This window comes from Osmia lignaria, chromosome 2 (assembly GCF_051020975.1).
Source record: "Osmia lignaria lignaria isolate PbOS001 chromosome 2, iyOsmLign1, whole genome shotgun sequence".
In the NCBI taxonomy this organism is placed as follows: domain Eukaryota; kingdom Metazoa; phylum Arthropoda; class Insecta; order Hymenoptera; family Megachilidae; genus Osmia; species Osmia lignaria.
Genome location: NC_135033.1, coordinates 4,111,800 through 4,132,930, shown reverse-complemented (window position 1 = coordinate 4,132,930; position 21,131 = coordinate 4,111,800). Strand labels below are relative to the sequence as shown.

Below are 21,131 nucleotides of genomic sequence, written 5' to 3'. Positions count from 1 at the left end.
TTTTTAACCTAAAGAATCGAATCGGAATCGAACATCCCTAGTACAAGTTCAAATCAGTTGAACGGCGTTCATCGTGAACGCCAATTTTTGAATATTTGAGGTTGTGTACAGTACATTCTGTATCATATACACTATACACAATATTTTACATGTGGATTATTATGGCATATTACAATATTTTATCATCATCCGACGATGAAGATATCATAAGACATATCAGTAGAAGACCGAAAAGATTTAAATTGCGTATGAACTATTTTGATGATTTGGACGACATTGAATTTAAAATGAGATTTCGCCTAAATAAAAATTGTTTTATTAGTATTAAACAACATAAAAGAGTTAGCATTTCGATCCAACAGATACTATGTTTATTTTTTAATTATAATTATCTTCATGCCGTATATACTTAATACTAAAAACTACTGGTCAATATAAATATTTATTTTTACAGAAATAATCCTATGACCCCAATGCAGCAATTTCTATTAACACTTAGATTTTATGCAACAGGATCTTTTATAATATCTGCAGGTGATTTTTCTGGTGTCAGTACTACTAGTGCCCACCGAATTATTCACCGTGTTACTAACGCAATCGCCAGATTTTATAAAATTTCCTATCACAGATAACGAAATGAAAAAAGAACAATTGCAATTTTATAGAATCGCTCGATTTCCAAGAGTTCTAGGTTGCATCGATTGTACACACGTTCAAGTTCAATCGTTTGGTAAGCAGTTTTATTTAAAATCTGTTCATATTGACAAACTACATAACTATGCTTGAAATTGTTATGTCTTAAACCTGTTTTATTTTCGTATTGTAAGTACTGAGAATACAGAACTGTTCAGAAATAGAAAGGGATATTTTTCTTTAAATGTGCAAGTTGTGACAAACAGCAATTTGGAAATCACTGATATTGTAGCTCGATGGTGCCTACTGCCTTCGTTTCCTTCTGTACTATCTCTTACTTCATCTCTTATTTCTGTAACACCTGCTTCTAGCCATTATTCTACGAATTCCTCATTCCTGTCAAAATCGTCTGTAATATGAATAAGTACGGACTTTTTTTTTACCACTTGTTGTTGAACACCCTGTATATTCCTGTCAAAATCGTCTGTAATATGAAGAAGTAATATTTTTCTCTATCAAAATTAGCCAAAATTACCAAGAATCGTTGAATAGTAGAAACTTACCTCGTGCTATTCTGTTTCTCGGTACTGCAGTATTCGGTTTCGATTCTTGGTTATGACTGTACCGACCCCTGCTGACCTGACGTTCAGTCGTCGGTGCTGGACGGGTTGCAGGTTTCAGGCGCTTTTTACTCGAATTTTTAAACGTTAATTACTGGAAAACAAAGCCGCAAACGCTATTTCATTATTCTTGATTTTCGTCTTATTTTGACCCCTAGAATCACCCCTTCAAATTTTGCCCACCTGTTGTCGAACACCCTGTGTATAGGAAAAAGTTGTTCAAAATGTTGATTTCTACAACATATTTAAAAATTATCGAAATCGGTGGTGCCGTCTGTAATCTAAATAATTACCATTTGTTCTACCGACTAATTGTAAGTATGATTTCGGAATCATCATTTCGGCTTTTCGGCCGTCGCAATGTGTTTGTGAAAACAGTAGATAAGCGGTGGTCCGTTGCTGATGCATTCGTCGCCATAGATGCATAGGTATATGTACGTAGAATTCATTGTAATAGTAGCAGCAATTTTTCGAAAATATCTCGAAAACTAAGGCCGAGCGGCGGTTATATGTATAGGAAAAATTGTTCAAAATGTTGAGTTTTACAACATATTTAAATTTCATCAGAATCGATGAGATGGAACCTAATCTGAATAATTACCCGAATTTCTAAAAATCCCTTCTTAGTGGGTGCCTACGTCATGAGAGGAATGCACTACCCGAATTACATGTTTCTAGGTTCAGGAGTTTGGGCCGGGCGTTGATGAGTCAGGACATTTGTCTTTAGACATATGTGTTCGACAACAGATGGGCAATATTTTAAGGGGTGATTCTAGGGATCAAAATAAGACGAAAATCAAGAATAACGAAATAGCGTTTACGGCTTTGTTTTCCAGTTATTAACGTTTAAAAATTCGAGTAAAAAGCGCCAGAAACCTGCAATCCGCTCAGCACCGACGACCGAACGTCAGGTCAGCAGGGGTCGGTACAGTCATAACCAAGAATTGGTTATAACCAAAAATTGGTTATTGGTCATTCTCCAGGAGAATGAAGAAGACAAATGAAAATAATAATTTAAAAGTTAACTGCCGGAAGCGGGAACACTCAGCGACGCCACACGTTTCGGAAAACCGATCGGTAAGTTGTTAAGTAATTTCCTCTGTTTTTGTACAGCTGGCGCGACGGTAGAATTTTAAAAATACTTGGATTATGGCGGTCTTTTTAAAATACAAGTTTGTCAAATAATTATCTTAATAATTTTTCGGTCTTGTTACCTCTCGAAAACAAAGGCATGTCCAATCTTTTTGCATTCGTAGTCACTGTCATGTATAAGTAGTTTGATTATGTCAGTGTTTACAATTAGAGAATGTGAACATTTTAACAGGTTGAAATTTATTAACGTATAAAATTATATATACATTTTTACAAATTTAACATTCATCACTTATAATGTTGAAATTGTTTCTACATCACCAATGACAGCAATAGCTTCAATTTCAAATTGAGCTCCCTGCAAGAATATTTTATAATTAAGATCACATATATACATATATTTTATAATTATACACATATATATATTTATTAAATATTTAAAAGTGTTAATAATTCATACCATAGGTAATTTTCCAACTTGATATGTGGATCGGGCTGGATAGTTCTCTTTGAAAACTAAAATAAGAAATATATACATATATTATATGTCTATATCCATGTATTATTTTTAATTTAAATTAGATTTAAGATAATTGGGTCTTACATTCTTTGTAAATTTCATTTATGCCAGAAAAATCATCCATGTTTTGTAATAAGATCGTTGTCTTAACAACTGTAAATGTAACATAAAAAATAAATAGTATTTAAGGTATAAATCTTGAATAATAATTTTGGATTATTATAAATTAATGATAAACGATAATGATAAGATAATCAATTTTGATAAGTAATTCAAACAAACAGAAGAAACTGCTGTTATACATTTCAAAAATAAATAAAACCTTTATTATAATCAGATCCAGCTTCTTTTAAAATATGCCCCATATTTGTGAGGGCTTGACGAGCTTCAGCAACAGCACCTCCTTCAGCAAGCTTCTGAGTTTTCATATTAAGACCAAGAACTCCAGACAGATATAAAGTACGATCTACAAGTACTGCTTGGCTATTTAAAATTAATTATGTTATGTTACTAGTATCCTTTATACCAGATAATATGATTTCAAATATAAAAAATTAATAATATAAGCAAATTGTATAATATTCCTGCTTACTTGTAAGGTCCAACAGGTTTTGGACTTAATGAAGTTGATATTATTTTTCTTACAACTTTTTGTGAAGCCATTATTATTTTCATTTAGTTTAAAATGTACTCGCTCAGTCTTTAATTTTAATTGAACTGATTCAGTTTCAACTGTGTACTTTCCTTATGTATCCACATTTATTTTTGATAAACTTTTAACCCCTTATTGGAACAATATCTTATCTAAAGTACAGTATACAATTTCTTTCAAGATATATGTTTTAAAAAGCAATTAGAATACATGTATAAATCTAATTACAATACATACATAGTTTGTTTTATATATAAGACTTCAACTTATTATACTGTGTACATGTAGACTTCCGTAAGGAAAATAGCGTTATAGGAGAAGTAGAAATTCTCAAACATTAATTTTGACGGAAAAGAAAAAAGAATGCTTACGGGATTTTACTTGCCGCGTCGCACTAGTGCTGTACCACGCGGCCAAATCTTATGAAAGAGTAGAAATCTGTAAAAGACGTTCAAAGTAGCATGTAAGTACAAAAACCGCAAATTTTTGTGTTGCACGTGTCTGTTAGTTATATAGCTCCATTACCATTTACGATAATTACTATTTATCGCCGGCGCCAAACCCTCTTGATCCATTTAGCGGGCAGCTATTTTTCACAGGAGCTGGCAATCTTTAAACATGTTACGTACATACACACAGTTCAGTTTTGTTGGATCTGTGGTTACTATTTGACAGTGCTGATCAAAACAGATCAGAACAAAATACATAATAACATAAAGGAAACATGGTCACAATCAATATATCACATGATTATGGAATACCAATTTTTAAATATAGTGGTATGCGTGTTACACTATTATAAGTACATTAGAATAAACAAATTTTATAGTATTCTACATTAATTCATCTAATTCGAGATATATAAGCAATATATTTAACAGAATTAACATTTCCAAGAATTTATTTATTTTCTTGTACTACTACATAAATATGTTACACATTTAAATTTAAGTCACCTTCAGTTAAAAATCTATAATTACAATAATATATTTGTTGTTTCACAAAAATTTTTCATCTATATACATATACATATATTTTATTATGTTCTCTATTAAATAACTTATCTATTACTGTTTCCTTTCAGTTTGTATACACATATATGTTATTTTAATATTATATATTCAACATTAAAACAATATATAAATATTTCATAATAAAGGAAAGTAGAAGTATTTACTCTGAGTTAGGTACATTGTATGATTTGCTTCTAAAGCATATGTAAATTAACTATGTAAAACATACATAAAATCGATATTGGAAATGTAATGCAATCAGATAGATACCATTAATTGTGCCACACTGACATTTCTTTGCATGACTATATATTTTTAAACATTCAGTTTACCTCTATAGAGAATTGGCACAATTTAAAATGATATAATTTGAAACATATTTCATAGCACTTTGAAAATTTCTTTAGAATTTTGTGGTTTAGTATGCAATTTACCGTTTTGTTCAGTTTTGAAGATAAAGTAAGATATACATAGTTGTAAAAAAATAAGAAATAAAAAAATAAAAGATACTATAATAATTATTGCGAAAAATAGTTACATTTTCATTTAATTCTGTTTATAATGAAATTATTTATAACAGAATCGAGAGCAAATAGAAATTATTTTTCTTTTCTTGTTAATATTCAGTGTCATATTCAGTATCAGAGAGTAGTTAAACATGTAAATATTGTAAAAGCCTGTAATAAAATATAACATCAATTTCTTTACAATACTACATTTTGTTAGATTTAAAATACTTGCTTTAAGAAAATATTTTATACTTAATACTGCAGAATAATAGATATGTTTGTACATAAATTATGAATGATTATATGACACTGATTATAACAGAAAAAAAAAATGTAAAAATTTACTCTATTATTGTTATCAATAATAATTAATTACAAACAATTGATACACGTATAACGTATAAACTGACTATAATAACAAAGTAATGCTACTCTTTTTTTCTTGAAAAATATGAACGTCCGTTAGTTTTTCAAATAAAGTTACCTACTGTTAACTGTTTCAAATTATATGCAAAAGATGAATTTAATGAGATTCGCATCTGCTATTAAAATTCTTAAATGCATAATTACAATTTAAAAATATATTGAGATCTGATTGATTTAAATACATACATCTAATTTCGAGCGAATGAATTTTCATTGATAAATTTACTTATAACTTATCAATGAAGAAAAATATTTAAAAAAAGAAAGTTTGAAAAATATTTCAAGTATTTATAAGATATTTAACAAATAGTTATAGAAGTTCTTTTATATAACACGCAGTATATCTGACATTCTTTGGTTTAATTGTTATAAAAGAAACATTTAGTCAAATTTCTATCAACATCACAGTTTAATACAAATTTTTTTGATAGAAAATAGACTGTTTGTTGCGGAATGCAAAAGAACTGCAAAGTATTACATTACGTGTTTCTTAATTTTTATAACTGTAAAATAAATTTAATCATGATCATTTCATCTAACTAGCCGCTTATATATAAATGAATAGTTTATGATTTTAACTGAAACAATGAATTTTTACAAGTTCAATTAACAACAGTTAACTGACGTGTAATTTCATACGAATTATTTAAATTTAATGTTTAAAGATGCTTTCGTAATTACAAAAAATAATACTCTCAGAAAAATATTAGAAAGCATAATATACAATTTCAAAGTAAAGTTATACAAATATATAAAGTCAATAAATTTTTAGTGAAACATGCGACCAGTTGAGTATTAATATATTATCGTGATTAATATTGTTAATGCTGCTTGCACAAACATCGCGTACAATATTTAGACAAATATTAGAAATAATTTTTCTAACTTTTTTTTTGCTGTTTAAAGGTAATACAGCTTACCATTCAATTATTATCCATGTTAGAACATCAATAAACATTTAACAAACCCCTGTGTTCTAATGAATCCTTTAGCGTTTGGAACAACTGTAACTGCTGCTCCGGTTTTAAACTGTACACCTATATATGAAGTTAATATGGATATAAAAATTACAGTAGAAAATTATTAAGGAAAATCAAAAGAATTGTTAGATTGTACCTGTTGTAAAAGTTTTTGAGGTGATGCAGTTTGAATGAACGAAGATATATAAACATTTACAAATGTTGCCATTAAATACTGACAATCAAATCTATCCATTATTCCACCATGACCAGGAATAATATCTCCGAAATCCTGCAATTATGAATTATCACTGAGCATGTAATTTACTTAAAAAATAAGAGAAAAATATAACAATTGTGATTACTTTAATTTTGAATGCTCTCTTAAAGCCACTGGCAAAGAAACCTCCAAATGGTCCAATTACAGAACTGAATACTGACATTGATAATGAATGGAGTAAAAATGGATATAAAGATACAGTAGACTTTCCACTAATCTATAGAAAAGAATGATTATTAAATATTTTTTGTTTCCATCGTATGTGTAGAAATTACCGCATTACTGATTTACATAATTACATTACCATTTTCCACATAACTTGTAAACTAGTGGGTAAATTATATTCTTGAGGTTGAAATAAAGCAGATGGTTCACAGTCCATTGTCATTTGTCCTAAGGCTTCGCTATATTCAATGGGACAAACAAAGTAACGGTACTGACACATGATGTATGATATCTGAAACATATATTTCAGGTTTTTAAATGTGGAATACATTAACATCGTATAATAAAAAAAGTATAAATATATCATTACCACCAAACCAAGTATTACTGTTGAAATACCACCTCCTATAAAACCTTCCCAAGTCTTTTTAGGTGACAATTTAATTAAAGGTGTTTTGCCAAAGAAAAAGCCGAACATATATGCCATTATATCATTTATCACTATCATACTAACTGGAACAATGAACCTGAACCAAATAAATATACATATATCATTATAAAATATGTATTAGATGACCAGGGTAGGCTCGATCCTTTACTTTTTTTAACAGTGATAAGGTATTTAATATCTTGCGTTTCATAAGATCTTACGAGAGAATCTTAGAATTGTGAAAGATTAGAACCTTAGAGTTTCAGAATGGTAAAGGGGCCAGTACATATTCTTGGAAGGATCAAGCCCACTGGCTTCTACCTAACTACGGCAACGTAGATGATAATAATTTATATAAATCAACTTACCATATCAAGCCTTGGAATATATTTGCAATTATAAGATAACTCTGGGTCACAACAATAAGTAAAGCAACGTGTGTCCAAGCAAATAGAGAAAATTGTTTCATGTAATATTTTTTCACAAGTGACAGTACAAACCATACAAAACCAACGATATATAAACAAAATGAAATAAAACGATGATATGTAACAAGTAAACGTAAATACTCCTGTAAGATAAATGAAAGAATAGCATTAGTTGTCAATTTACACGTAACATCAAGTTTTAATTTGTTATTATAAATATAATTTCTTTTTGGTGATATATAATTAAGATAACAGATACTTATATATATATATTTAAAACATAAATTAATTTAAAATTTAAACATGATGGAAACCTCACAAAATAGAACTGGAAGCCATACAAAGTATATAAAGGTAATACTCGAAGCTTTGTTTATTGATTTTATGTCAGTATTAGATATGTTCATAAAAACATATTTTCTAAATTAACTAAGTCATGATTTAATATTATTAATAAATAGTTAGCTAACATTGTTGAAGAAAAACTTATCAAAATAAAATTATGCAAATTATACTTACTGTTCTATTAATCACTACAGCAAAATAATCCATCAAATTTTCCCCATAAAAGAAGTAGTTGGAAGTAATTAAAAAATACCATGAAAGAGATCGAAACCATGGTAAACCATGAATTCTATAAACTGCATATCCAATGTTAATAATCTCTTGGAAACATTTCACTTGCACAATTAACGTCTATGAAAACATATACAAAATGATGTAGTGTTTTATAAATTTGAAATTTGTGTATGTTACAAAATTTATAAATGAGATTTACCGTCGCCATCAGTGCTAATGGTCCAGCATAAATAATGCCACAAAATCCAATGATCATAAACAAGGTAAAAATACTTCTGATTACCCAATTTTTCCATCTATAAGAAATTTTATTTTTAATCATTCAACATTTATGTTTCATCATTTCAAGTATATAGCTCGATAAATTTTACCGATCCGATAAGCCAGAAAGGACTGAATCCAAAATGTGCGGAGTATGATCAGTCCCTTGAGGTAAAGTTTTACCCAATTCCTCCACTTCTAATTTTGCATCATCCTCAGATTCCACATCTTCCTTCTGTATAAAACAGAATTCAAACTGTTAATATTGCTATAATTTTAACTTTAAAAGGAATCTATAATATTATCTTGTGATTAACTAGGATAAAAGAGATGCAATATATGTATAAATATATGTATTGTATATTTTTATGATATGTAAACATTGATTTTATTAATTTTATTCAGTCTACTAAAAAATAATTTCACAAAATTTCTCTCTACATTTCTACACGAGAAAAACATAAATACCATTCAACAATAGAGTTATGAATGAAATAAGAAAACATTGCATAAATATAATCAATTCACGTTATCATAAATTCGCTTACAATAAAAAACCACAAAAAGGGGGGGGGGGGGGGGGGGGGGGAGTGTCGTAAAAGTACTGTACTGTAGAGTATCGTAAAAATAGTAGTATCGTATTTACTAGTATATTAATCGGAATGATTTAGTGTTAGTAAATAGCTGTCATTACCTCTTAATTTAGTTGATATATATGTATATAATATGAGACAAAGGTCATTTCATAAATTAATCTTATGCAATAATAAACAATGGAATCTAATTCTATGAAAAATGAATGTACAAATAAAAAATAATAAATTGTAGGAATAAAGAAAACTCCGTTTACCTGATTATCACTGACATCCCGCGTTTCTGTCGACGCATCTCCAACTGTTCTTTTACGAATCTCTGACATTTTGTACTAAGTTATTGATTTATAATACCTCATACGTACAGAAATTTAAAATAAAAAATTACACTGTGACCACTGATTTTTGCAATTCAATTGCATATTTACATATTTAAGTATTTCATTGAATGGAGCGGACGTGACAAACAACCATCAAATTCGCGCAAAGCAAACTGACAGGTTAGCGCAGAGTCATAATCATCGTTGGTATTCGGTTTGTTTCGTGTCTCTTCGGAAAATCAATGATAACAAAAAATTAAATGAAATCTCTATTTATTTTGTCACGATATCGTTTATAATTTATATTGAAAGAAATACACGTGTTTATTTTTTCTAAAAAAGTATAATAAATAAATTACACGTTAATATATGTTTTATTCCTCTCATAAAATAATGTTTATACATATAATTAAATAATATGGCAAAAATTGAATTAATTTAAAATATCTATAATTGTTGTCAGAAAATAAACCAACTCTTAATTATTTTATACAAATTTATTAATTCCAATATTCATATGTCTTGTTCTATTTAATTAAATTTCACCTAACGTTAATCTGTGAACTGAATACACATGAAATACTACCTTTAATGCACAAACTATACGGTGTTGTATGTACCATGTTTTTTTTGTATATTTACGATATTTATAAAATATTTGATTATTAAATACATAATTAATGAAAAAACAAAGGAAATCAACAAGAAGATATAACATTATTCAAACTGTCTTCTAGTTGAAGTTGAAACAAAGAAATATTATTGTTATTTTGGTGTAGCCTAAGTTATAAAGTTTACAATGACATTACCTGGTATTGGAGTATTTGGTACAGGAAGTATTGTTAGAATAATTATTCCTTTTCTGAGAGAAAAGGGTTTCAGAATTGAAGCTATATGGGGACGCACATTGGCAGAAGTGTCAGAAGTTGCCAGTGATCTTGAAATACCATTCCATACCAGTCGAATAGATGATGTACTTCTTAGGAAAGATGTTGATTTAATTTTCATTATGTGCTCTCCTAGTTTACACGCGCAAATTGCGGTAAAAGCTTTGGGAATAGGAAAGCATGTTGTATGTGATAAACCAGCTGGTTTAAGTCAAAGCGAAGCTCTAAAAATGGTTAGAGCGGCACAATATTATCCTTCTTTAATAAGTATCGTCAACCATAGTTTACGATTTTTACCAGCATTTGTTCATATGAAAAAAGCTTTGGAAGAAGGATATTTGAACGGTCCTGTAAATGTTGTAGAAGTTAGAGTACATATGGGCAGTTTATTACACAATGGTTAGTAACTTTTTAATGATTATTCATTAAACATTTTCTAAACATTATTTCATTTACTTTTATAGGGTACGATTGGCTGTGCGATGATATAATGGGTGGAGGAATTTTAGCATTAGTAGGAAGTCATGTGATAGATTTAATTTTTCATTTAATTGGTCAACGTGCATCAAGAGTGCATGCAGTAGTTCGTACTTTTACTCAAACTACCCAACATATAAATGGGATAAGACGTGTTACATCACCAGATTTTTGTAGTTTTCAAATGGAATTGAATAGTGGTACATTGGTAACAGTGACTTTAAGTAACCATTTACAAGGTCAGCTGTCTCAAGAAGTATTAATATGTGGAGGTGGTAATCATCTTCTTGCACGCGGTGGAGACCTATATGGTTCTCGTAATGGACAAGAAGAAATATTATATCGCGATACGGATGATTTGCAAGATATATCTCTTCCTGTTGCTGATTCTATTCCAAGACCATATATCAAAGGATTAAGAAAAATGATCACTGCGTTAAGAGAAGCATTTCAATCTGTTGAAGACAAAAAAGGTTGGATAAAGGAACCAGTATTTTCTGCGTCATCTTTTGAAGATGGTTTATATGTACAAGCAGTTATTGATGCATTGCGACAAAGCAACAAACGACGAGAATGGGTAAAAGTTAATATTTTAACTGAAGAACCGGATCCAAATCCATTATTAAGTGCAGCTGTTAGAGCCACAGCTATTTCAATATAAACGATATTTGAGACTGCTTTTAAATTAACTAAAAATTTTCGCCATTAATAGATAGTAATATATTAATAAAGAAAAATTACGAACAAAAATAACTGTATTATAACTATTGCTTACGTGGCAGCTATAAATTAAAGTTCAAATTAAAATTTAGATTATGTTTCTTCTGCTCTTCCAATAAAAAATGTTTAATTTATTCATGTACATACAGTAGATACTAATAGAACTGTTTAGCTTATAGTAAATATAAATGTGTAAATTATGCAAATATTTGTTTATGTATTAATCAGATTATTTATACTTTTTTTTAATATATCTTTCATTTTTTTCTATCTGTCTGTTATTAATTTATTTTCCGTATTTATTGTAATTTTACAATGTACATATGTACTATATTCTAGATAGAGAAATAGAAAATGTTTAATTTTTGTAAATTAAATTAAATTAAAATTAAAATTACAGTAAAAAATTATTATTAGTAAATAATTTTGGGGTGTATATATAGAAGATAATTTATTGGTAATATTAATCACCAATTATTAATATAAATTCAGATTGTTTCAATCACATTTGTACATACAAATTTTATTATATGGAATATTAAATTACGCAATTTTCAAATTATGATTAATGATACTTTACAAAACTGTACGTTTTTATGATTTTCGATAAAATTAATAACTTAAAGTCTGCAATATAGACACATTATAGACAAAAATATCTTCTATTTATCTGTTAATTAAATAAAAATTAATTAAGCATTGCGATGTATGTACATTATTTTTATAAATAAAATATATAAGTTTATATATGTAGTTTGATTCACGTATTCTATGACACGTTTGAGAATCATTGAGAATCAAACGTGTGTTGTTAACCTCATCATATGTAATACTTTTTTTAATCTGGATAGGAACCAATTTCGATTCAACAAAAAGACAAGAAGTATAAAGGTAAATAACAATTGTTTTTTAATATTGTATATTAATTTGTACAAACAAAAATTAATTTTGCATTGATATTTTTACGAGTTCTTATGAAATGTGACTTTAAAAGAACTCGCATATTTTTATTATAGTATATTTCATAAAATAATAATTTCATAATAAAGTAATTACATGTTTTTGTTATTGGTATCTTTCTTTTCACATTTCTGCTGATTGATCTTTACTACCATTTTTTTCAGCAGATCTTATTAAAACGAGATTTTAATTATTGAAAAGTTTATTTTTATAAACTTTATCATTGTATTTGTATATAAAGAAAATTAAAATATTAATCTGGTAGTCAATATAGATTTATAAATATAGCTTATCATAAGGCAGTATAAAGTATCAAAGCATAAAATTTTCTATCATTTATTTTTATTTATTTTAATAAAGATACAGTAGTACATATCTGTACAATGAAAAACTTTTCAAGTTTCATTGTTTAATAGACTATATTAAAAACATGTACTAAATCATGTAAGAATTTCATTAAATGCAATAACTAGAAATTCTTTATAGGGTATTGCATTTGTGGACATTATATAATCTTATACATGTGTATATAGATGGGTGAAAGTCGTTGGTTAATTACATTAGCCAAGAGATGTTTTTGGGCTCAGTATCGTTTTTACACTAGTACAATGACTTCTTTGCTGGTTCCTCCGGAATCAGTACGAGGAATGACATGTTTGAATCGTGCAGCGTTTGAAACCACTGTGGAATTGCCATATTTAAAATATCGTGATATTAGTATTTCAAAAATAAAACCAGTTTTTAAGAAGTATCTTTTTAGAATGAGAAACTTTAAACCGATTCAAAAAGAGAACGATGAAGTTATCATGTATTTAAATCCATTATTGATAAAATGTTTTGAAGATTTTGTAGAAGAAGAAAGAGTATTGTTAGAAGACTACAAATGTTTTGGAATGACAAAAGTTACTTTGAATTATGATAATTGGAATTCGTATGATATGTTGAAGGCTATTTTGCCTGAAGGAATTGAAATTCCAACATCATACAGCTTGGTAGGTCACATTGTGCATTTAAACTTGCGTGAAGTACATTTACCATATAAAATTATCATTGGTCAAATTTATCTTGATACTATACCAGCTGCTAAAACAGTAGTGAACAAAATAAATATTATTGATACAACGTTTAGACATTTCAGTATGGAAATTCTGGCAGGGGATAAGAATACCATTACAACTGTAAAAGAACATGGTTGTACTTATGAATTAGATTTTTCTCAAGTTTACTGGAATTCCCGATTAAGTACAGAACATACAAATTTGATTACATTTATGAAAGTAAATGATGTTTTGTACGATGTGTTTGCCGGAGTTGGACCATTTGCTATTCCTGCTGCTCGTAAAAGAATTGAAGTATTTGCGAATGATTTAAATCCTGAAGCTTACAAATGGCTTCAGAGAAATATTAAAATTAATAAAGTTGAAGCGAATGTTAAGTCTTTTAACATGGATGGTAGAGATTTTTTAAGAAGCGTCGTTAAAACTGATATTTTAAATAGAAGAGTTAATAATAAAGCGGGTTGCGAACACATAGCTATGAATCTACCGGCTTTTGCTGTTGATTTCTTGGATGTGTTTTTTAATTGGTTTAACTCAGATGAAATTAAACAAATGTGTTATCAACCACCGATCGTACATCTATATTGTTTTGTAAAAGTAAATAAAAGCGAAGATGCTTGTAATGTTGCGCGATCACTGGTAGAGGAGAAACTTGGTTGCACATTAAATTCAGATTCTTTAGTCAATGTACATTATGTCAGAAATGTTGCTCCTGCTAAAGAAATGATTCGTGTATCATTTCTACTGACTAAAAATATTTTGAAAGGCGAGGAGCCAGCAATGAAGAAATTAAAAATGAAAAATAATTTGAATGAACCTACGAATGATAATATTACAGAAAATAATGGGAAAGAACAAGGGAATGCAAAGAAAGCAAAAGAACAAGAATGTATTCAAAGTAGCGACTGTTCGTAGTGTGAAATTAAAAGCAAAAGCACAAAAAGTTACTTCCAATTTGAAAAAAGTAAGTGAATTCCTACAAACAGTATAAATTTTTATTTCAATTTAACATATTACAATAAAATAACATGATATTTGTTGCGTACATACTAATACATTTATTCTGTAATTTCTTACATATGTTCCCTTCGTTTCAATAGTTGAATTTAAAAGAAAACAAAGCTGACAAGGGGTGCAAGAATAAAACAGCTCAAATAGATGAACAGCTTCAAGAACTATGCAAGGAGGTACGTCAACCGAAACCAAAAATGAAAATAAATAATGTAAAGCAGACAAAAAAGAAGAAAATGTCCAATGCAACACCGATACGGACTGATATAACAACTTCCATGATTGAGAAAATACAAATTTAATAGATACGTTTAGTTTAAGATGAATTTTGTAAATTCTAAGTTATGTAAATTTATATAAAACAAAAATTTTATTATATAAAATAAACATAATTTAAGACACAAGCATAATGTGTTATATAGTCAATTCTTATCTCCTAATTTTTATTTTTATTCAAGCAAAATGAGAGACGCTGCGATACACCTAGCTCTATTTATTCTATGTTAATGTATCATCATTCTTTTTCAGTAATTTTAATTAAGTTCTAAATGAATAAACTATGAAGTTTATTTTATTAGTCATTATTCATATATTCGAAAGGATAAATTGTATCACATAATTACTTATATAAACTTATTTCAATTTATATAGGAAAATCATTGATAATGGAGATCACCGAAACTGCAGCCTTAGTTGTAATAGGAGATGAAATTTTACGTGGACAGATTGTAGATACAAATACATCATATTTGGCAAAACGTTTACGAGCTTCTGGTATTAAGCTTCAGAAAGTAACTGTGATCCCTGATATAGTGTGTATTAATTCATTATTATCTTTATATCAATTAAACCAACTCTAAAATCTTTTCAAATATAATTAGTTTCCAAACTGTTTTCAAAGTCTATTACTTAATTAAATATATAATTATGTATTTATAATTTTTGTCTAAATTCTCACTACGTGTAATGTAGCCTTTTGTGTTAGGTAGATGAAATTGCTAAGACTGTACGCGATGCTTCCAAACAATATTCTGTTGTATTTACGTCTGGTGGTGTTGGACCTACGCACGATGATGTAACATACAAATCTATAGCTAAAGCTTTGGAATTAAAACTTGAACCTCATGAAGAATTAATTGATATTTGTGCAAATCTCTTTCCAAATGAAAAAGAAGCCGGCCGTCTTACTATTGTACCAAGGCCTTGTGAACTTATTTATGTTTATTCATCAAGTAAGTCAATTAATGGATTAATTAATTTTATCTAGTAAAAAGCAATTTATGGCTATCTATTAATTGAATGTAACAATAAACAAATATTAATTTTTAGACAAATATGCTGTTGTAAAAGCAAAAAACGTATACATATTACCAGGCTCTCCAAAATATTTTGAACTTGCTGTTGAGGTGATCGTGCCACAATTAAGAGGGCGTACCCCTTTGCATTTCGAACAGATAGACATTAATTTAAATGAATTGTCAATAGTAAATATATTGGATGAACAAGCAGAACATTGGAAAGAAAAAGTGAACATTGGAAGTTATCCGCAGCCAGCACCTGAATGCTTTACAAGAATTACATTAGAAGGAAAAAAGGAGGATGTCTTAGAAGCAAAAGCAGAACTTTTATATAAATTACCAATCCAAAAAATTCTAAATTTGAATAGTGGGTTTAGCCTATATCATGCGAGAATGGTTTTTGAATCTGCTGAAAATCAACCACATATATATAGCGCTTTGGACGTCTTACAAGATTGTTACAAATTGTAAGGAACTAAAAAATTGATAATTATTTTTAATAAACAAGTGACAGTACGAATTTACACATATCTGTTTTAGGTTTAAACCAGAAGAAATTTTTATAAGTTTCAATGGTGGAAAAGATTGTACAGTAGTTTTGCACCTGGCAGCTTGTGTAGCAAAATTACAAAACATTTCATCACTGTTATGTCTATATGTAACAGCTGAGCCGTTTCCCGAGGTAAGATCAATTTCAAAATATTTAACATGTTTTTGAATTATTGTAGAATAATCGTAGAAATTCTGGAAACAATTATAGGTGGATTATTTTGTAGAGAAAGCTGCTCAGTATTATAATTTAGAATTGATCAAGAAGAAATCACCAATGCAGGAAGCATTGCGTTCGCTGTTAAATACACGAACAAATTTAAAAGCAAGTCTAATGGGAATGAGAAAAGGCGATCCTGGTTCTGAAAATGTAGAGGCTTTTACACCAACCGATCCAAATTGGCCAAAATTAATTCGTGTAAATCCAATTTTAAACTGGTCGTATGATCAGGTTTGGAAATTTTTATTGAAGCACAATGTACCTTATTGTCCGCTGTATGACGAAGGATATACTAGTTTGGGAACGAAATCAACTACAGTACCAAATCCAAGATTACAAGATCCTAACAATTCGTCATCGTATCTTCCAGCATATACTCTAACCGATGAATCTGCTGAAAGGCAAGGCAGAGTAATAAGTGAATAAAAATGTAGACAAAATTTTACAGTATTTGCAAATATTATGTTACTAGGAAAAAGACAAAACTGTTTTAGTATATTATATGTACACACACATACACATGCACACACGCACACATATCTATACATATAACATTTCTAAATTAAGTATTTTACGTTTATAACTATAGCCATTGAATTTTGCTGAAGTAAAATTATTATTGAAGAAAGTATTAGTAGTACAATAATGAAAAAATGTATACTGTTAATTTAAGATTATTGTTGTTTTTTTTTTGTTTGTTATAAATGTATAAGTATGAGAAAAATTAAAGGTGGGTCATGTTGAAATATCAAACTTCTGTTTTATTGAAGTTATATTCATATTTCTGTATAGAATAAAACAGAAAACGTTAAGGACAGGAAATGAAGAATATGAAACTTGAAAGTGTATTCTTTGATAAAATCAAAATGCAGACTGATGATCTGTGTGACTAACTTTTACGACATTGACGCACATTTCTGCTGACCCAGAGCAACTAGGGGATAATCCGTTGGCTGATCCTTGTGTGAAGCCAGCTAAGCTAACGGATTAGGGTTTCGTTGATTCAAGAGGGTAGAACGAATGGTATAAAACAGCTGGTTGATCAACTGTATCAAGGAGAGGGGCTGGCAGACGGAGCGGACGACATGTCCAACGACAGTATTCATTGGGAAGCGAGATATTTACCAGCAGGACCACCACGTTTGCTGGGATGGAACGTTCCCCCTGAAGAATTAGTTCATATACCGGAACACTGGCTGGTCTTTCCTGAGCCGAACCCCTCCCTTCATTATTTATTGGCCCTCTTATATATTCTTTTTACTTTCCTTGCTTTACTTGGCAATGGCTTGGTGATATGGATCTTTTGCGCGTAAGTCATTTATTTGTTCAAAAGTTTCAATTAATAGTTATAAATAATTGATATAAATCACGCCAATTTTTTATTACCATTTTCTTTCTTTCAAGTGCCAAATCACTGAGGACACCTTCAAACATGTTCGTTGTGAATCTTGCGATTTGTGACTTCTTCATGATGATCAAAACTCCAATCTTTATATACAATTCCTTTAACACTGGTTTCGCTTTGGGAAACTTAGGATGTCAAATATTCGCGGTAATTGGTTCCTTGACTGGAATTGGTGCTGCAATAACAAATGCAGCAATAGCATATGATAGATATAGGTATGAACTTTATTTACTTTAATTTAAACAAAAAAATAATTAAAATGATAGTTGTAAAGTTTATACAGGGTGTCCCAGAAAGAGTGTTAGTCCTTTAAGGGGAAGATTGCTGGGGTGATACTGAACAACACTTTCCTTTGCGAAAATGTTATTTCAAGCTTCGTTTCTGAATTATTAAGGAAAAACACTGGCCAATCAGAGCGCGCATAGAGCGCGGGCTCAGGGACGACAGCGTCGGATATGAAAAATGGGCTTGGCCTAGGTCGCGAACGAACACTTTCGGCACCCTGCTGGTATAGCAGGATCCAGGCTGCCGTCCCTGAGCCCGCGCTCTATGCGCGCTCGGATTGGCCAGTGTTTTTTCCTTAATAATTCGAAAACAAAGCTTCAAACAACATTTTCGCAAAGGAAAATGTTGTTCAGAATCACCACGGCTACCACCCCCTTTAAGGACTCACACTCTTTCTGGGACACCCTGTATAATAAGCAAAGTACTACTGTATGATACCAGATTAATACGACATTGAAAACCTAAATAATTGAAGAAAAACAAATTGTTAATATATTCTAAATAAAAAAATTTTGTATATTGTAAACTGAAAGCATCGTTTAGTAATATTTTACATTATTTTATTCCAGTACAATAGCAAGGCCGCTTGATGGAAAGTTATCCCGCGGGCAAGTGATGCTTTTCATTGTATTAATCTGGACGTATACCATACCTTGGGCACTGATGCCCGTCATGGGTGTTTGGGGACGTTTCGTACCCGAAGGCTTTCTCACCAGCTGCAGCTTCGATTACTTGACCGACACGAATGAAATACGAATTTTCGTTGCTACTATATTCACTTTCTCCTATTGCGTTCCAATGATGCTTATAATCTATTACTACAGTCAAATCGTCAGTCATGTAGTAAATCATGAGAAAGCGCTACGTGAACAAGCTAAGAAGATGAATGTCGACAGTTTACGGAGTAATGCGAACACGAGTAGCCAGAGCGCTGAGATTCGCATAGCTAAGGTATTTTGTTTTCATTACTGTAACAAATATTTGAACAAAATATTAAAGTTCCAACGTTACATACTTACATTATGTAACTGACTTATAATATAACTTCTGAGTATTTAATACTTAAAAAGTGTGCTATAATTTAAAGCTTTTTCCTTTAAAAAGTGTATACGTGTTTGAAGTATATTTACATAAATGTTTGTTCACAGGCTGCCATTACAATTTGCTTCTTATTCATTCTCTCGTGGACTCCATATGGTGTAATGGCAATGATCGGAGCATTTGGTAATAAAGCTCTTCTGACACCCGGTGTTACAATGATACCAGCATGCACATGTAAAGCTGTTGCTTGTTTGGATCCATATGTATATGCCATAAGTCATCCGAAATATAGGTAAGTTACTGTAATAAATTTTAGTAAGGTATATCAGAGAATTGAAAATTTTCATTGAATTGACTTAAGATTCTTTTATGTCATCCAATGCTTATTCAAGTAATCATAAATACTAAAATGTATTATTAATATTAAGATAAAGATAAAACGAGATGTATTTATTATTATTTTTGATAGATTGGAACTACAAAAACGATTACCATGGTTAGAGTTACAAGAGAAGCCCATATCTGATTCGCAAAGCACCACAACTGAAACAGTAAATGCACCACCGGCATCAAGCTAGACTTGAATTTAAAACTCTTGTTTCTAAAAAACAAAAGATACTTGGTTTTAATTGACATTTTCTTTCCACTTTGTTAAAAACAAGTGATCCTTGTATTATAGCAAATGCAACTGCAATAAAGCAATTTCCTCGCAATATATAATTTCTTCGCATGTTTCTTCGAGTAACTTATTAGAGCTGTCCAAATTCGGCTCTAATCTACCGAGTGGTTCTCTCACTTTGTGCCCGTTTCCTTTATGCAAATTGAGGTCTGTGCTAAGAACGTTGGTAAGTAGAATTTTTCAAGAAATAGTCTGGTAATGAGAATAATTAGTTTTTATATATCGCATCGGTTTTAGCCAGAAATTACGTTTCTTCATATACATCATTTGTTACATATTAAATGTATAATTTATATTTTCAAATATGATAAGAAAAAGAATGATTAGAAATAAAAATAATAGATAAAAGGATTGATATAGATTGGTATACATATAACTGGTTATATAACAACTTATGTAAGCAAGAAAAACTGACAAGTTACAACTTTATTTATTTTTACATATTACCTACTCCTTTTACAATTACAAATGTAGGCCTTAATGATGTAGAAATAAAATGAAACGTGTGTAACAGATGACTAATTTTGATTAATTAATCTCAGTAGCAGTTTGATAATGTGATAAACAACCTCTCATATAACTGCATTGTATTATTGAAAATTGACTATATACAATAAATGTATATATAATAAAATTATTAATTTTATTTTTTTCCAAGTAAATATTTGTTAAGTCCAAACTTTGAAGATATATATGAAAATTGTTGTCCGATTAAAAAGATTTGAAAACTTTTAATTGGATGTTTGTAACTATTGAATCATTTAACAAAAAAGAATAGATATAAAGTTATTCGATTTTCAGGCTTGTATATCGTTTAAAATATGAAATCAACAAGAAAACAGGTCTTTTTTGTTTAATACTCTTCTAACAAAATTTAAAAACTGTACAATTCATTGAAATCTTTTCCACTGCTATCCTTGCGAACTGATAAACTCATTCAATACGACATACGTCTATGCAATGGCTTTCTTTGTACTATTTCAATACTAATTCAGCTAATATATAACTATAACAATAAATAATAAATTACGTTCTGTACATTTTCCTAGGAACTTTCTACT

At 29.6% G+C, this 21,131-nt stretch overlaps 5 protein-coding genes across 6 annotated transcripts; 3 read left to right on the top strand and 2 right to left on the bottom strand.

Moving 5' to 3' along the window:
* Nucleotides 1-2,549: 2,549 nt before the first annotated feature.
* UK114 (reactive intermediate imine deaminase A homolog UK114) lies at nucleotides 2,550-3,598 on the bottom strand. The gene is made up of 5 exons (XM_034327662.2): nucleotides 3,458-3,598; nucleotides 3,188-3,348; nucleotides 2,950-3,018; nucleotides 2,806-2,861; nucleotides 2,550-2,703 (listed from the first exon to the last, which is right to left on the bottom strand). Exons 1-5 carry the CDS (start codon nucleotides 3,538-3,540, stop codon nucleotides 2,638-2,640), a joined length of 435 nt encoding a protein of 144 aa, XP_034183553.1. The 5' UTR covers nucleotides 3,541-3,598; the 3' UTR covers nucleotides 2,550-2,637.
* A 304-nt stretch (nucleotides 3,599-3,902) lies between these two features.
* On the bottom strand, nucleotides 3,903-9,687 carry Cds (CDP-diacylglycerol synthase). 2 transcript variants are annotated; one of them, XR_013062425.1, is made up of 12 exons: nucleotides 9,418-9,687; nucleotides 8,678-8,802; nucleotides 8,506-8,602; nucleotides 8,247-8,423; nucleotides 7,668-7,870; nucleotides 7,240-7,396; nucleotides 7,009-7,161; nucleotides 6,790-6,921; nucleotides 6,582-6,716; nucleotides 6,386-6,502; nucleotides 4,043-4,127; nucleotides 3,903-3,955 (listed from the first exon to the last, which is right to left on the bottom strand). XR_013062425.1 is itself a non-coding variant. In XM_076689268.1 (10 exons), the coding sequence occupies exons 1-10, from the start codon at nucleotides 9,484-9,486 to the stop codon at nucleotides 6,413-6,415; spliced, it is 1,338 nt and encodes a 445-aa protein (XP_076545383.1). In that variant the 5' UTR covers nucleotides 9,487-9,687; the 3' UTR covers nucleotides 4,467-6,412. The 2 variants fall into 2 exon arrangements, 1 of the variants encoding a protein (XP_076545383.1); XM_076689268.1 differs by lacking the exons at nucleotides 3,903-3,955; nucleotides 4,043-4,127 and having other exon boundaries at nucleotides 4,467-6,502.
* Nucleotides 9,688-9,942: 255 nt separating this feature from the next.
* Nucleotides 9,943-11,684, top strand: LOC117605873 (glucose-fructose oxidoreductase domain-containing protein 1). The gene is made up of 2 exons (XM_034327661.2): nucleotides 9,943-10,766; nucleotides 10,832-11,684. The coding sequence occupies exons 1-2, from the start codon at nucleotides 10,280-10,282 to the stop codon at nucleotides 11,503-11,505; spliced, it is 1,161 nt and encodes a 386-aa protein (XP_034183552.1). The 5' UTR covers nucleotides 9,943-10,279; the 3' UTR covers nucleotides 11,506-11,684.
* Nucleotides 11,685-12,323: 639 nt separating this feature from the next.
* On the top strand, nucleotides 12,324-17,286 carry LOC117605930 (FAD synthase-like). The gene is made up of 7 exons (XM_076689433.1): nucleotides 12,324-12,455; nucleotides 13,058-13,976; nucleotides 15,281-15,405; nucleotides 15,579-15,825; nucleotides 15,923-16,358; nucleotides 16,432-16,573; nucleotides 16,652-17,286. The coding sequence occupies exons 1-7, from the start codon at nucleotides 12,336-12,338 to the stop codon at nucleotides 17,084-17,086; spliced, it is 2,424 nt and encodes an 807-aa protein (XP_076545548.1). The 5' UTR covers nucleotides 12,324-12,335; the 3' UTR covers nucleotides 17,087-17,286.
* A 312-nt stretch (nucleotides 17,287-17,598) lies between these two features.
* Nucleotides 17,599-20,680, top strand: Uvop (ultraviolet-sensitive opsin). Its single transcript, XM_034327770.2, has 5 exons — nucleotides 17,599-17,969; nucleotides 18,065-18,280; nucleotides 18,920-19,301; nucleotides 19,499-19,683; nucleotides 19,861-20,680. The coding sequence occupies exons 1-5, from the start codon at nucleotides 17,746-17,748 to the stop codon at nucleotides 19,967-19,969; spliced, it is 1,116 nt and encodes a 371-aa protein (XP_034183661.1). The 5' UTR covers nucleotides 17,599-17,745; the 3' UTR covers nucleotides 19,970-20,680.
* Nucleotides 20,681-21,131: the final 451 nt, after the last annotated feature.